The 15,402-nt window shown below is 50.3% G+C and overlaps 1 protein-coding gene across 9 annotated transcripts in view; it reads left to right on the plus strand.

The window, feature by feature from the left end:
- The window catches only part of IL16 (interleukin 16), an 88,151-nt gene that overhangs the window by 40,359 nt on the left and 32,390 nt on the right, over window positions 1-15,402 (plus strand). For all 9 annotated transcript variants that reach the window (XR_016439274.1, XM_090028497.1, XM_090028495.1 and 6 more), the window contains 2 exons: window positions 2,082-2,184; window positions 14,964-15,106. Coding sequence is in view for 8 of the 9 variants with exons in the window: in XM_090028497.1 (XP_089884623.1) it covers window positions 2,082-2,184; window positions 14,964-15,106 (246 nt within the window). In the remaining variant the exon portion in view is untranslated. The remainder of the gene's footprint in view (window positions 1-2,081; window positions 2,185-14,963; window positions 15,107-15,402) is intronic.

The following is a 15,402-nucleotide window of genomic DNA, read 5'->3' on the forward strand; positions in this document are numbered from 1 at the left end:
CCCAAGCAACTACAGAATAGCCCTCCCTGGTGATGACCCCTTCTTTCCATTGGGTGTAAGCCTCCTTTTTAGCAAGGAGACATTCCCGGATGCTTTTGGTGAGCCACGGAGGCTTGTGTGCTCTCCTGCTCCCTTTGATCCTCATTGGGATTACCTTCCTTTGGGCTTGGAGGATCGTTTCCTCAAGGAGCAACCACTCTCCTTGGACACCTGGCTCCCCTCCCCCCCGGGACCTCAGCGCTTCTCCAACTATCCTCCTTAGCTCGTTGAAGTCTGCCCCCCTAAAATCTAGGGCCGCTGCCTTACTGCATGCCTTTGCCACCTTGCACTGGATGGTGAATTCCAGCAGGCGATGATGGCTGTCGCCCAGGTGGTCGAGCACCCGCAACCCCTTCACCAGGTCATCACCCGTGGCCAGCACTAGGTCCAATAAGGCGTAGAAGTATTCTTAGACTGGATTTCCATTGGGAAGAGGGGAGGTTCATCATTTTAAACTCCAGACTATTTAAACTTCTACACATAGACAATTACATTAATTGAAAACTTATAAATGCTAGAAATAGTTGCTTGCATTTTCAAAGGCCATTTAGGGTTTCCAACTTCATACACCATGAAGGGACACATTTCTGGAAAGCACTAAGGTCCAGATCTTCAAAAGTATTTAGACAAATATATCACTGTGAATCTATTAGAGTACTTAAATACCTTCGTGCAACCCTACTCTAAGCACCTATTCTAAGCACCTGCAAATTGGGCCTCTTTACAGTGCTGGAATTTGGGCATCCAAACCCTAGATTCCAAATGTAGACCAGCATGTCTATAGAGTTTAGCAATAAATGAAAATAGCATTACATGAAATAAATAAATTAAAATTGCAATTGTTTGGGAGACATAATTTCATTTAGAGCTTGATAATATGAAGAAGAAAGCATTACATAAAAAAAATCTATCCCAAACGTGCAGTTGGCCCAATAAGATATCACCCTCAGAAATCCTTGCCTCTTGCATGACACTTCCATACAAGCCTGTAGACAACTTACAGTCTCTTTTGAAAGTTTGCAAGAAACCTTATGATGGGAAGAAACCAAATCCAGGCAGACCTGAACAGGCTAGAGAAGTGGGCAGAGAACAATAGGATTCAGTTCAACAAGGACCAAGTACAAAGTGATGCACCTAGGAAGAAGGAATCACCAGCACACCCATAGGTTGGGGGATGACCTTCTCAGCAGCACAGCAGCAGAAAGATCTTGGAGTTGTTGTCGACTCTGAGATGAATACGAGTTGTCAATGTGATGAAGTAATAAGCAGAGCTAATCGCACTTTGCCATGCATTAGTAGGTGCATCACAAGCAGGTCCGGGGAGGCGATGCTTCCCCTGTACATGACACCGATCAGGCCGCAGTTGGAGTAGTGCATCCAATTCTGGGCGCCGCACTTTAGGAGGGATGTGGACAACATGGAGAAGGTCCAGAGGAGGGCCATTCACATGGTTAGTGACCTGCAGGGTAGGCCCTATGAGGAAAAGTTGAGGGACCTGGACCTTTTCAGCCTCCGCAAGAGAAGGCTGAGGGGGGAACCGTGTGGCAGTATACAAATTAACCGGGGAGGGGTGCAGGGGGCAGGGGGGAGGGACGTGCAGCAGGGAATATGAGATGCTCTGCTTACCAGGGCACCCCTTAGAATAACCAGGAACAATGGCTACTAGCTGATAGAGAGCAGATTTAGGTTGAACACGAGAAAGAACTTCTTCACCATTAGCATTGCCAGAATCTGGAACAGGCTCCAAGGGAGGTGGTGCTCTCCCCTGCCGTGGGGGTCTTCAAGAAGAGACTGGACAAGCACCTGGCTGGGGTCACATTATACCAGCACTTTTTCCTGCCAAGGCAGGGGGTCAGACTTGATGATCCGTTGAGGTCCCTTCCTACGCTACCAACTATGAATCTATCATCAAACAAATCTGCTAATTGTTACGTTTACACCAAATAATTTACTACCCCTGAAAGTCTCAAATACAAATGAAAATCCAGGCTGATGTTTGTGCAGATCAAGCTCAGATAATTAAAAATATTCTTTTTTTTCAGGAATCCCCAACTGGTGTCTGTAAAGAAAGGCCTTTGGAAACACAGAATAATTGTTTTCTGCACTGTAAAGCTACCTGTCAGAGGACTCGCAGTAATTCAACCAGTAAGTTTCTAAGAAGATTTTTTTTCTGTTCTAAAATCTGGAAAGTCTAAATGCATGGAAAGTTATGGAGTTTTGATACTGTGATGTAGTTAGAAACAGCACTTCTTGTTATGATTTATCCTGCTGGTTTCAGCTGAAGTATGTCCAATGAGATTTGTGGTGCGTGAAGCAGCAGCATTAAAAACAGAGTCAGATATTTGTGCCTATTGATGAATCATGATCTGTGTTCGTAAGAATTACATCCTAAATATGCGCACATGTATTTATACATTCTAAAAGTACATGAGGAACAGGTTTACATTTGTTCAGAAAAAAATGTGGCTGGCAATAGAAGTAACATTAACAGAAATATTTTTTAAAAATGGAAATATTATGTATTAAGAGTCATTTTAACATTCTTCTCAAGAGTTATTAAATGGCAACATTTTAACATTGATATGCACAATTGTGGGCTCACCTCTTTGCATGCATTTACCCATACACTTGGCAGCTGTTTGTCTGTTTTCTTGATTTGTACTTATAAATAATGGTTGAAATCTCAGCCCCTTTGAAGATAATGCCAAAGCTTGCATTGATTTTTCTGGGGCCAGTATTTCAGCTAATGTGTTTGTGTGAAAAGGGTATGTGAATTTGACTTAGAGATGTATTTTGGCAGACCTCTTTGTACGGTTGGCCAAAGTGAGTGAAAATGCAGATGAGAAACAAATAGCAACATTGTTAAAAGTAAATCATATATTTACAATTACTTATAAATTGTAAATTTATAAATACATTTATAATAATGTTTTGGTACATGTCTCAGGGGCAGGGGCACATTTAAATAAATCACTTCTATGTTGGGAATATTGCCTGAAATACGCATCAATGCCTGTGCTGTAGAGTTAGTGTAAGTATGGGTACTAAATGAGGCATCTGGAGAGAGAGTTTATGAACTATGCTGTATTCTCCCCCTTTTTTTGTCATTACACATACATTACACAAACTTTTTGACAGCATATTTTATCTTTTTCTTGAAGTCTTTCAAACATTGAATTTACTTCCACACATGAAAGGTTTTCTGGCATTTTAATGTCCCCTAGAAACAGGGTACAATACTGCAATCACTGCATAGATGTCCCACTTGCAGTTCCTGCAGAGAGTGTGTGCAGGGCCAGTCAGTACAGTACAGCATCTGTTCTCTAATCAAAGAGTGATACCATGTCTTCTAAATAATGAGCCCTTTCAATTTGCTTTGCGTTTATACAATAAAATATTCATCATGTGGAAATGATTATTTACAATGCTCTGGGCTGTTTTCCATTAAAAATTTGAGTGATCAATCTGTTCTTCAAGGAAAATAGTTAAATGCATTGGCTTGTGACCCAAGTCTAAGAGGCTTTGCCTTTGCCAAGATACCCTAGCAATGGGCACACTAGAATTATAGTGAGAGAAACATACTGAAAAGTAAGGAAATTATATCAGCCTTTGAAATCTTTTCCTTTGGTTATTTTTCCTGTGTGCTCTTCATTCTTCTGAGTCACAAACTCATTTCATACAATATATATGAACCTGAATCAATATGCTTCCCCAAGTGGATTTGATCTACTCCATACACTTAGAAGTGTGGGTTAGAAAGCTGGGATACAAATACACTACACACAAGAGCTTTTTGGGGTTGCATAAGAAAGCAGTTTCCCAGCACCAAACAGTTCCATCTGCTTACTAGGGCCATGCAAAAATTCACCTGGCATTTCATTTTGAAGCTGTTTTGATGCATTTCAAGCTTGAAACAGAGAAATCAAAATGAAACAAAAGCCTTTGAAACAGCTTTGAAACGAAACAAGGGGGTGCGAAACATTTTGAAAGTTTTGAAACATTTCAAGTTTTGAAGCCAGGCTTACTGGTTTCAGTGCCGGTCCCCCTGGCAGGCAGATTGGGGGCTCACCCACACCCCTGTGAGGGCTGTGGGGGCTGTGCTGGAGTTCTCCCAGGGGTGTGGGCCCCTGGTCTGCTAGATGAGATAAGCTGGGTGCTGCTGCCTGGGATCAGCACCAGAAAGATTGGTGCTGCTACCAGCCCCAGGCGGCAGCACCCACTCCTCTCGTCCTGCACCCAGGGAGGGCTGCAGGGGCTGTGCCAGAGTCCTCCTGGGGGTGTGGGCATCTAATTTACCTGCCAGATGACAGACCGGAGCTGGGCACAGCGTGCACCCAGTGCCAGGAAGGTTGGTACTGCCATTGGCCCCAGGCAGCAGCACCTGGCTCCTGTCATCTGGCAGGCAGATCAGGGGCACACGTCCCTGGGAGGACTCCAGCACAGCCCCCGCAGCCCTCCCAGGGGTGCCAGCAGACCCTACTGACAGGACCTGGGTGCTGCTGTCTGGGGCCAGCGGCAGCACCAATCTTCCAGCCACCGGGCCCTGCCTCCTCTCATCCGGCAGGCAGATCGGGGTTCGCCCACACCCTGGGAGGGCTGCGGGGGCTGTGCCCTCTTGGGGGTGTGGGCCCCTACTCTGCCTGCCAGATGAAAGAAGCAGAGCGCTGCCACCTGGGACCAGTGTCAGGAAGACTGTTACTGCCATTGGTCCCAGTCGGCAGCACCCACTCCTCTCATCCGGCAGGCAGTTTGGGGGCTTGCCTGCAGCCCCGGGAGGGCTGTGGGGGCTGTGCCAGAGTCCTCCTGGGGATGCAGGCCCCCAATCTGCCTGCTGGATGACAGACCAGTGCTGGGCGCAGCCCGCATCCGGTACCGGGAAGATCAGTGCTGCCACTGGCCCCAGTAGGCAGCACTCAGCTCCTGTCACCCAGCAGGCAGATCGGGGGCATGCACCACCAGGGGACTCTGGCGGTCCCAATCTGCCTGCTGGCTGACAGAAGCTGGGTGCTGCTGCCTGGGCCCAGGGGCAGCCAGGGCCGTCCCTGGGGGTGAGGGCGAATTGGGGCAACTGTCCCTGGCCCCGCACTTCGGGAGATCCCGTGGAGCCAGGCGGAGTGGCTGTGGTGACTCTGCGCTGCTGCCACCGGTGGCTTTGCATCTGGACACTCGCTACCCCTGCCAGTGCTGCCATCAGCTTCTTTGCATCCAGGGCATGCGGGATTGGGGTGGGGGCAGTTCCCTGCATGAAGTAATTTGCCCTGGGCCCTGCACCCTCCTCGGCAGTGGCAGCAACGTGGGGGGTAACAGGAAAGCTGCATCCAGGGCACGTGGGACTGAGCTGGGGGCAGGTCAAACTGATTTGCCCCGGGCCCCACACCCTCAACCCGAGGAGGGTACAGGGCCTGAAGCAAATCATTTCATGCAGGGGCCTGCCCCCACCCCAATCCTGTGCACCCTGGATGCAAAGAAGCCACCATTGGTGGCAGTGGTGGGGAGGGGTAGTGAGAGGTCAGATGCAAAGCTGCTGGCACTGGCAGTGCAGAGTCACCACGGCTACTCTGCCCAGCTCCGTGGGGCCCCCCAAAGCATGGGGCCCAGGGCGGTTGCCCTGATTTACCCCCAACAAGGATGGCCCTAGCACCAGGCGGCAGCGCCTGTCTCCTGTCATCCAGCAGCAGTTCCGGGGCCCGCTGGCACCCCCAGGAGGGCTGATGGGGCTGTGCTGGAATCCTCCCAGGGGTGCGAGCCCCTGGTCTGCCTGCCGGCTGACAGGAACTGGGTGCTGCTGCCTGGCGCCAGTGACAGCGCTGATCTTCCTGGACACTGGGTGCAGGCTGTGCCCAGCACCGGTCTGTCATCTGTCAGGCAGATCTGTAAAACATGTCTTCCTAATGTCTAACTTAAACCTACTCTCCACTAGTTTGCACCCATTATTCCGGGTTACTCCCTGGGGCACTTTGGTAAACAGCGCATCACCGATTCCCTGCTGACCTCCCCTGATCAGGCAGATCGGGGGCCTGCACCCCTGGGAGGACTCTGGCACAGCCCCTGCAGTCCTCCTGGGGGTGCGAGCAAGCCCCCAATATGCCTGCCTGCTGCATTTAATGTTTCCCCATAATAACCTATGGGCAAAACATTGAAACAGCATTGAAACAGCAAAACAGTTTCGATGAAATGAAATGGAACAGTGCTTTCGAAACGAAATGAAAGGGAGGATAGGTTTAGGTTAGATATTAGGAAGAACTACTTCACTGTAAGAGTGGCCAGAGCCTGGAATAGGCTTCCCAGAGAGGTGGTGGTCAGACATGATGATCCATTGGGTCCCTTCTGACTCTAGAATCTATGAGTCTATGAATCTGCTGCTAAGGTCTTCTAGTGTGTAACATAGCCGTGTCCAGAAAAAAAATCAAACATAATGAATGTAGGAAAATCACCAATGAAGAGGTCAGGTATACTCTGTAAGCAGTAGGGCTGTGCAAAACAGCCTCCACCTTCCCTGGAGATCTTCAAGAGGAGACTGGATAGGCACCTGGCAGGGGGCTTATGACCCCTGCCTCCCCTAGTGCTCCTTCCTGCCCATGGCAAGGGGTCAGACTAGATGATCTGTCTAGGTCCCTTCCGACTCAGTGATTCTATGTTTCTATGAAACTTGAAACGAAACACTGTTCTGTCGAATCGTCGAAATGGAAGTTGAATCGGAACGGTGCTGTTTTGCACAGCCCTACTGCCTACAGAGTATACCTGACCTCTTCATTGGTGATTTTCCTACATTCATTATGTTTGATTTTTTTTCTGGACACGGCTATGTTACACACTAGAAGACCTTAGCAGTAGATTCATAGACTCATAGATTCTAGAGTCAGAAGGGACCCAATGGATCATCATGTCTGACCCCCTGCTGCTGGCAGGAAAGAGGACTGAGGTCAGATGACCCCAGCCAGGTGACTGTCAAGCCTTCTCTTATAGACCTCCAAGTTAGGTGGCAGCACCACCTCTCTTGGAAGCCCATTCCAGACTCTGGCCACCCTTACTGTAAAACATGTCTTCCTAATGTCTAACTTAAACCTACTCTCCACTAGTTTGCACCCATTATTCCTGGTTACTCCCTGGGGCACTTCGGTAAACAGCGCATCACCAATTCCCTGCTGACCTCCCCTGATAAACTTATAGGTGGCTACAAGGTCACCCCTCAGCCGTCTTTTGGGAAGGCTGAAGAGATCCAGATCTCTCAACCTTTCCTCACAGGTTCTTTTACAGAGGCCACTAATCATGCAAGTGGCCCTCCTCTGAACCCTCTCCAGATTCTCCGTGTCCCTCTTGAAGTGCAGCGCCCAGAACTGGACACAGTGCTCCAACTGCGGCCTGACCAATGCTGCATAGAGGGGGAGCATCACCTCCCCCAGTCTGTTGGTTGTGTACCTGCTAATACACGACAAGGTGCGATTGGCTTTGTTGATGGCCTCATTGCACTGCTGGCTCATGTTCATCTTGGAGTCAACTATGACTCCAAGATCTCTTTCAGCTTTTATGCTGCTGAAGAGGTCATCCCCCAACCTTTAGGTGTGCTAGGGATTCCTCCTCCCTAGGTGGAGTACCTTACATTGATCTTTGTTGAATTGCATCCTATTTCATTCCGCCCATTGATCTAACCTGTTCAGATCAGCCTGTATCTGCTCCCTGTCCTCCGGTGTATTAACTTTGCCCCATAACTTGGTATCATCTGTGAACTTAGAGAGGGTGCTCTCCACACCCTCATCCAAATCACTGATGAGGATATTAAATAACACTGGTCCAAGGACCAAACACTGTGGGACTCCACTGCCCACCTCCTTCCAGGCTGAGAATGACCTGTCCACCACCACTCTCTGGGTGCGATCCCTGAGCCAATTGGCCACGCACCTGACTGTGTAAGCATCTACTCCACAGCCCATTAGCTTCCCCGTGAGAATAGGATGAGAAACCATGTCAAAGGCCTTCCTAAAATCCAGGTAGATGACATTGGCCTCAGCTCCTGTGTCAAGGCTGTGTGTGACCTGGTCATAAAAGGCTATAAGGTTTGTCAGGCAGGATCTACCTGCGATGAACCCGTGCTGCTTTCCTTTCAGCATCGTTTCCCCTGCTGGGCCTTCACAAATGCACTCTTTGATGATTTTTTCCTGTATTTTCCCAGGGACAGAGGTAAGACTGACTGGCCTAAAGTTGCCCAGCTCATCCCTTCTCCCCTTCTTAAAAATAGGCACCACGTTGGCCATTTTCCAGTCCTCAGGGACCTGGCCAGAGCACCATGAGTGCTCAAACAGCCGTGCCAGTGGCTCAGCTATGACATTGGCCAATTCCTTCAGCACCCACGGATGGGGATCATCCCGGCCAACTGACTTGTACCCATCCAGCCCCTCCAAGTGCTCTTTAACTAATTCAGTACTAACCTTTGGCGGTCTTGTACCTTTTGGACATCTGTCTGTGCTCAGGGTAAGGGATTGTCTTGGCCAGTATTTAGGAATACTGAAGCAAAGAACTCATTGAAGAGCTCTGCCTTTTTTTCCTTGTGTCAGCCACCAACTGTCCTGATTTGTCCTGCATAGGGATGTTACTCTGTGCTTTCCTTTTGCTTGCTATGTATCTGTAGGACTTTTTATTGTCCTTAATTGTTGTCACCAGCCTAAGCTCCAGTCCTGCCTTGGTGCACCAGGGTGGTGGCTGCCCCCTGCTTCCACTGCCTATAAATCTCTTTCTTTGACCTGTCATTCCTGGAGCTCCCTGTTTAGCCAAGGGGACTTTTTTTTTAAAATCCCCTTGGCCCTTTTCCTTCATAAAGAGAGAGACGCCTTTTGTGACCCAAGGATTCCAACCCTCCTGGACCCCCATTAGCTCGATGCTCTTGAGTTCTGTCACCTCACTAACTAAGTTTACTAAAGTTGGCCCTTCTGAAGTCAGGAGGCCAGGGAAGTTGAGACTTCACTGAGACATCACACAAATTGAAATGAAATTTACTTGAACTTTAGCTTCCAAGGAGATACTGTCAGAGAAATATCTTGTAATGAATGTAACCTGGGTGGCAACCCAACAGTTGCCACCCCTGCCCAATATCAGGGATGGTGTGGTGAGAGTGTGGAGACTCACATGATTAGTGGCCTCTGTGAAAGATCCTATGAGGAAAGGTTGAGAGATCTGGATCTCTTCAGCCCTTCCAGCCCGCACCAATTTACTTTCCAGGTGGCCCCTGCTCCCCACAGAGCAGCCCATGGTCCCAAGAAGGTCTAACACTTAACTGATTCAACTGTTTACACTTTATTTACAAAACAAGAATAATAGGAAAGGTTATTTACAAATGAACTTAAGTGGCATAACCAGAATCGCCATGAGAACAGCAGCTGCAGATTACTTTAAAGTCCCTGAGTCAGGTAAGAATCTTTTTCCCCCTCTGCAACTCCTTCCTTTCCCTCTGTGTTGAGAGGCGCTGTACCTCCTGTTCCATTCCCTCCCTACCCCACAACCACTGCTACTGTCCCTGGCTGACCTTGGGCATGGGGGAGCTCAAGAGTTGCTCTTGCCCTCCAGCTGGGCTGCACAGAGAGACAGACTTAGCCAGGGATAGCAGTAGTGGCAGCAGCAGTAAGTGGGCAGGTCTCTGGTCCCCTCCCATGAGCCTGCTCTCAGGCTGGCAGGGGCAGCACTGGAGGGAGCTTGGGGGAGCTACAGATACCCCAAAATTTGCCTTAGTCCTCCTGTAGCTACTCCTCCCAGCACCACCCCTGCCCAAGCCCCCCCACTTCCTCCCCAGATCCCAATGACCATCTCATACAGTTGAGCCCACCCCACTCCCATTCACAGAGGTGGAGTGCTCCTGGCACGGCCCAGCCCATGGGGCCTGTGTCCTGCCTTTGTCTGCACAGTCCTCCCCATTTTCTGTTTAGCTCACCTGAGCCCCACCACTGGGAAGAGGCTGATGCCACCCCTTCAGGCTTATGAAACATTTGGGGGAAATGGACAAGGAGGGGGAACTCACCTACCAGTACTGCTGTCCCTGGCTGAGCCCAGCTCCCTGTGAAGCCTGGTTGGGACAGGGCAGGAGTGGCTCTGAGCTCCCCTTGTCCCTGAGTCAGTCAGTGATGGTGAGAACAGCAGCAGTAATAGGTAGGGGAGAGGAGGGAATGTGACTTGAAGCATGGAGAGGAAGGGAGATGAGGAATTCTTACTTGCTTCAGAAACTTAAAATTAGGCCTGTGCTAAGCAGCAAGTATTCAATTCAGCTTTGGTTTGGCCAATTTGGAGGGACAGTGATTCAATTTGGTGATTCAAATCACTGTCCTGATTTGATTCAGCCAATTCAGATTTAGAGATTCAGCCACCAAATCAGGCCAAATCTCCTCTGAATTGAACAGGTGGCGGCAATATTGGTGGCGGGGGCATGGCAGCAGCGAGCATGGCTCCACCTCCCACCTGCTTCCCCAGCCCCCTTATGGCTGCCCCGCCTGGCCCCAGCATCCTGGCACTTTATAACAAAACAAAACAAAAAAAAAGGAAAAAAAAACAAGAAAAAAAAAGCCCCACACTCACCAGATGCAGCAGCTCGGGGCTCATGGCAGAACCCCCCTGCACAGTGCAGGGCAGCAGGGATCGGCCCCCTTTGCCTGGCATCCATGCAGCAGCTGTCGCATTGGGTGGGTGCAGCATGGCTCAGCAGGGTGCCGTGAGGCTCTGCATGCTGTCTGGGAGCTGGGGCCATGTGGGCTGAGTACTGCTGGGTTCTGGGTGGTTGCTGGAGCCACCCCAGCTCCAGGATAGCGTGTGGCACCCTGCCGAGCTGTGCTGCACCTGCATGATACAACAGCTGCCACATGGGTGCCAGGCACAGGGGGAGGAAATGCCCACTGCCCCTGCTGTGTAAGGGGGCTCTGCCACGAGCCCCCAGAGGCCCCGATCACTGCTGCTGCATCTGGTGAGTGCAGGGCTTTTGTTTGTTTGTTGTTGTTTTTTTTAATGTGCTGGGATGCCAGGGCCAGACAGGGCAGCTATAGGGAGGGTGGGGGGGGTGCTGGGGGAGTGGGCAGGAATCGGTCCAGGTCGGGGGACACTCGGGAGGGCTGGGGTAGCTGGCGGGGAATGGGGCCAGGGAAGGGTCCTCGCATGATCCCCTCCCGCCACCTCTAGCCTGCCTGCCCCCTACTCACTGGCATGGAGTCCAGGTCCAGCTCCCTGCAGTGGCACATGGGGACCACCTGAATCTCCAATTCGATTGGCTTCTGATTCAATTGGACCTTTTAATGGGTCTCCTGAATCGATTTGTATTCTGAGATTCAGCCTCCGAATCAGGCTGAATCTCCTCCAAATTGAATTGGCTACCAAAGCTTCACACAGCCCTACTTAAAATGCCCCTACCTGCTGCTCCTGCAGTGTGGTCCAAAAGGTGGGTGCCACCACACCAGCTCTGGATCCACTCTGGTATCACATGGCTTGTGCAGATTAACAGCAAATGGATGAACTGAGCTTATAGTTTCATAGTTTCTAGGGTCGGAAGGGACCTGAGTAGATCATCTAATCCGACCCCCTGCCATGGCAGGAAAGAGTACTGGGGTCAAACGACCCCAGCAAGGTGTACATCTAACCTCCTCTTAAAGACCCCCAGGGTAGGAGCCAGCACAACTTCTCTTGAAAGTTGGTTCCAGATCCTAGCCGCCCTGACCGTGAAGTAGCGCCTCCTGATGTCTAGCCTAAATCTACTTTCTGCCAGCTTGTGACCATTATTCCTGGTCACTCCTGGCAGTGCTCAGGGGAACAGGGACTTCCCCAGTGCCTGCTGATCCCCCCGACTAGTTTGTAACAGGCCACTAGATCCCTCCTTAGCCTTCTCTTGTGGAGGCTGAACAGGTTCAGGTCCCGTAGCCTCTCCTCATAAGGCCTTCCCTGCTGTCCCCTGATCATGCGAGTGGCCCTCCTCTGGACCCTCTCCATGTTGTCCACATCCCTCTTGAAGTGTGGCGCCCAGAACTGGACTCAGCTGTGGCCTGTCCAGTGCTGAATAGAGGGGGAGGATCACCTCCTTGGACCTGCTCGAGATGCATCTGTGGATGCATGACAAGATGCAGTTAGCCTTCCTGACTGCATCCCCACACTGCCGGCCCATGTTCATCTTGGAGTCAATGATGACCCCCAGATCCTTTTCTGCCTCTGCCCTGACAAGAAGGGAGTTCCCCAGCCTGTAGGTATGGTGCCGGTTGTTCCTCCCCAGGTGCATCACTTTGCACTTGTCGGTGCTGAATCACATCCTATTCTCATCTGCCCACCCCTGTAACCTGTCTAGGTCCGATTGCACCCTTCTAGCGTGCCCACATCCCCACACATCTTAGTGTCATCAGCAAATTTGAACCGGGTGCTTTTTACCCCTTTGTCCAAGTCACTGATGAAGATGTTGAACAGTGCGGGCCTGAGGATCGAGTCCTGGGGGACCCCACTGCCCAGATCCCTCCAGGCCGAAAATGACCCCTCCACCACCACTCTCTGGGTGTGGCCCTCCAGCCAGTTTGTGACCCAATTGACTGTGGGGGTGTCAACACCACAGCCCCCCAGTTTCTTAATGAGAACAGAGTGAGAGACAGTGTCAAAGGCCTTCCAAAAGTCCAGGAAGACTATGTCCACTGCTACCCCTGCGTCTAAGGATTTGGTGATCTGATCATAGAAGGCCATCAGGTTGGTCTGACAGGACCTACCGCTAATGAACCTGTGTTGGTTGCCCCTAAGCATGACCTCCCCTGCTGGCCCCTCGTGGATATGTGCCAGAATAATTTTCTCAAAAAGCTTGCCCAGGATCAGGTAAGACTAACTGACCTGTAGTTTCCCAGGTCCTCCTCCTTCCCTCTTTGAAGATGGAAACCACACTGGCCCTCTTCCAGTCCTCTGGCACCACACCAGAGCACCACGAGTGCTTGTAAAGCTGTGCCAGGGGTCCTGAAATGACCTCAGCCAATTCCCTCAGTACTCTTGGGTGGAGATTGTCTGGACCGGCTGACTTGAATACATCCAGTTCCTCCAGAAGTTCCCTAACTAGTTTCTCACTAACCCATGGCCTAGGTGCGCCTCCCCTGGGGCCTGAAGGGGGCCCAGAGGTGGGGTGACTGTTCCAGTCCCTGCTTAGGAAAATGGAGGCAAAGAAATTGTTAAATATGTTGGGTTTGTCATCTGGTGTGATGAACAAATTTCCTAACGTCTCCTGCAGGGGCCGCACATTACCCGGAACCTTCTTTTTACCCCCTATGTATTTAAAGAAGGACTTCTTGTTGTCCTTAATTCGGGAAGCTAGTCCCAGTTCCATCTCTGCCTTGGCCGTCCTGACTGCCCCCCTACATCCCCAAGCAACTGCAGTATAGTCCTCCCTGGTGATGGCCCCTCCTTTCCATTGGGTGTACGCCTCCCTTTTAGCTAGGAGACATTCCTGGATGCTTTTGGTGAGCCATGGGGGCTTGTGTGCCCTCCTGCTCCCTTTGATCTTCATTGGGATTACCTCCCTTTGGGCTTGGAGGACCATGTCCTTAAGGAGCGACCACTCTCTTTGGACACCTGGCTCCCCTCCCCTCTGGGACCTCAGTGCTTCCCTGACTATTCTCCTTAGCTCATTGAAGTCCACCTCCTGAAATCTAGGGCTGCTGCCTTGCTGTAGGCCTTTGCCACCTTGCACTGGATGGTGAATTCCAGCAGGCGATGATCACTGTCACCCAGGTGGTCGAGCACCTGCAGCCCCCTCACCAGGTCATCTCCTGTGGCCACCACCAGGTCCAGCAAGGCATCTCCCCTGGTGGGGCTGTGCACCTCCTGGGTTAGATGGAGGTCCTGTATTCTGGCTAGAAACCTACGTGAGCAGTCAGTTCTGGCTGACTGCTCTTCCCAGCAGATGTCCGGAAAGTTCAGGTCCCCCATGACAACTACATCCTTTGACTTCACTACCTCCATGAGTTGACTTAAGAATTCCTGGTCGAGCTCTTCCCCTTGGTTGGGAAGTCTGTAGTAGGCTCCCCCCCGTTAAGTCTCTTTCCCCTCGACTGCCTTGTATTCTAACCCAGAGCACTTCAGAGTGCCCTTCCTCTGATTCTTTGTTAATTGACGAGGATGTGTATTCCTCCTTAATGTAGAGTGCCACACCCCCACCTTTCCTTCCTATTCTGTCCCTCCTGTACAGCCTATAGCCCTTGACATTCACCGCCCAGTCATGCGTTGAGTCCCACCACGTTTCAGTGATCCCCACTATGTCCAGGCTGGTGTCAGCTAGGAGGAGGGTGAGTTCCTCCTACTTATTTCCTATACTATGAGCACTTGTGTAGAGGCATTTGAGGCCTCCTGTGGATGTGTACACTGGCCCCCTACTCTCAGCATTGCCCTGGCCCCTGTCGCTTACCTGCGTATACGTTTCGCTTGTTGGTCTAGGCTGGGCTGGACTTGTGGGTGTTCCTTGGTCTGGCAGTCTCATGATTCCTCCACCCTTGTCTTCCCCTTCCCACAACGAGCCTAGTTTAAAGCCCGCCGGAGGAGGTCCACCAACCTAGAAGAAAACACAAGAAATAATGTGTCTTATTATTGGTAACTCCTTTGATTCTATTATAAAAACTTCCTATATCTTCTTTACTTCAAATTACTGTGATTTTGTTCCAAAAGCATCATCAATACAGTGAAGGTAACTGTTGTAACCGTCCCCATGTGGGACAGTCTGTGAAGGTGAAGTCACATAAACTGAGTGCACCTGAAACGCAGTGGGGGCTTCTAAGGATCCAGGGACTCCGTCCTCACCAGTTAGATTCACAACCCAAAATGTCTTCCTAAGAGGAAGACACCTTTATTGTATATTGTTTATTGAGCACCTCTTAACTGTTCCATTCAGAAGTGTTTGAACCGAATGCTTGTGAAAAATTGTGTGTTGTATGTCCTGTTTCTAACAGGTGTAAATCCTTACTGGATAGGGGAAATTGACTGTCAAATGGCTAAGAAAGCAGCGGCATACAGAGACAGACAGCCCTATTCTCTTTACTGTAACCAGAAATCACTTTCTCAACAGCTAGACTGTTCGGCAGGAAGAGCTCCGGTAAGTTCAACAGGAAATCACACATCAGAAGGTGTAAATTCACTAGGCTCAATAAGAACACACCAAAGAATATTTGCATTTGGGTTTCCTGCAAAAACATTCTCACTCTGAAGGCCACATTGAGGCAGAAATAGCAATACAAAGAATCTGTGCATCTCTGTGCTACGTCAGCCATGCCACCTCTGCCCATCCCAACTCCATACCTGCACAAAGCTATTAAAATGACTGTGTGCAAAATAAGGCCAGGATAGCAGGAGAGGCTACAGGAGAGCATGGCACCTTCCTGGTCACTTCTC

This window comes from Crocodylus siamensis, chromosome 15, assembly GCF_052110815.1.
Source record: "Crocodylus siamensis isolate JL-2025a chromosome 15, ASM5211081v1, whole genome shotgun sequence".
Lineage (NCBI taxonomy): Eukaryota > Metazoa > Chordata > Crocodylia > Crocodylidae > Crocodylus > Crocodylus siamensis.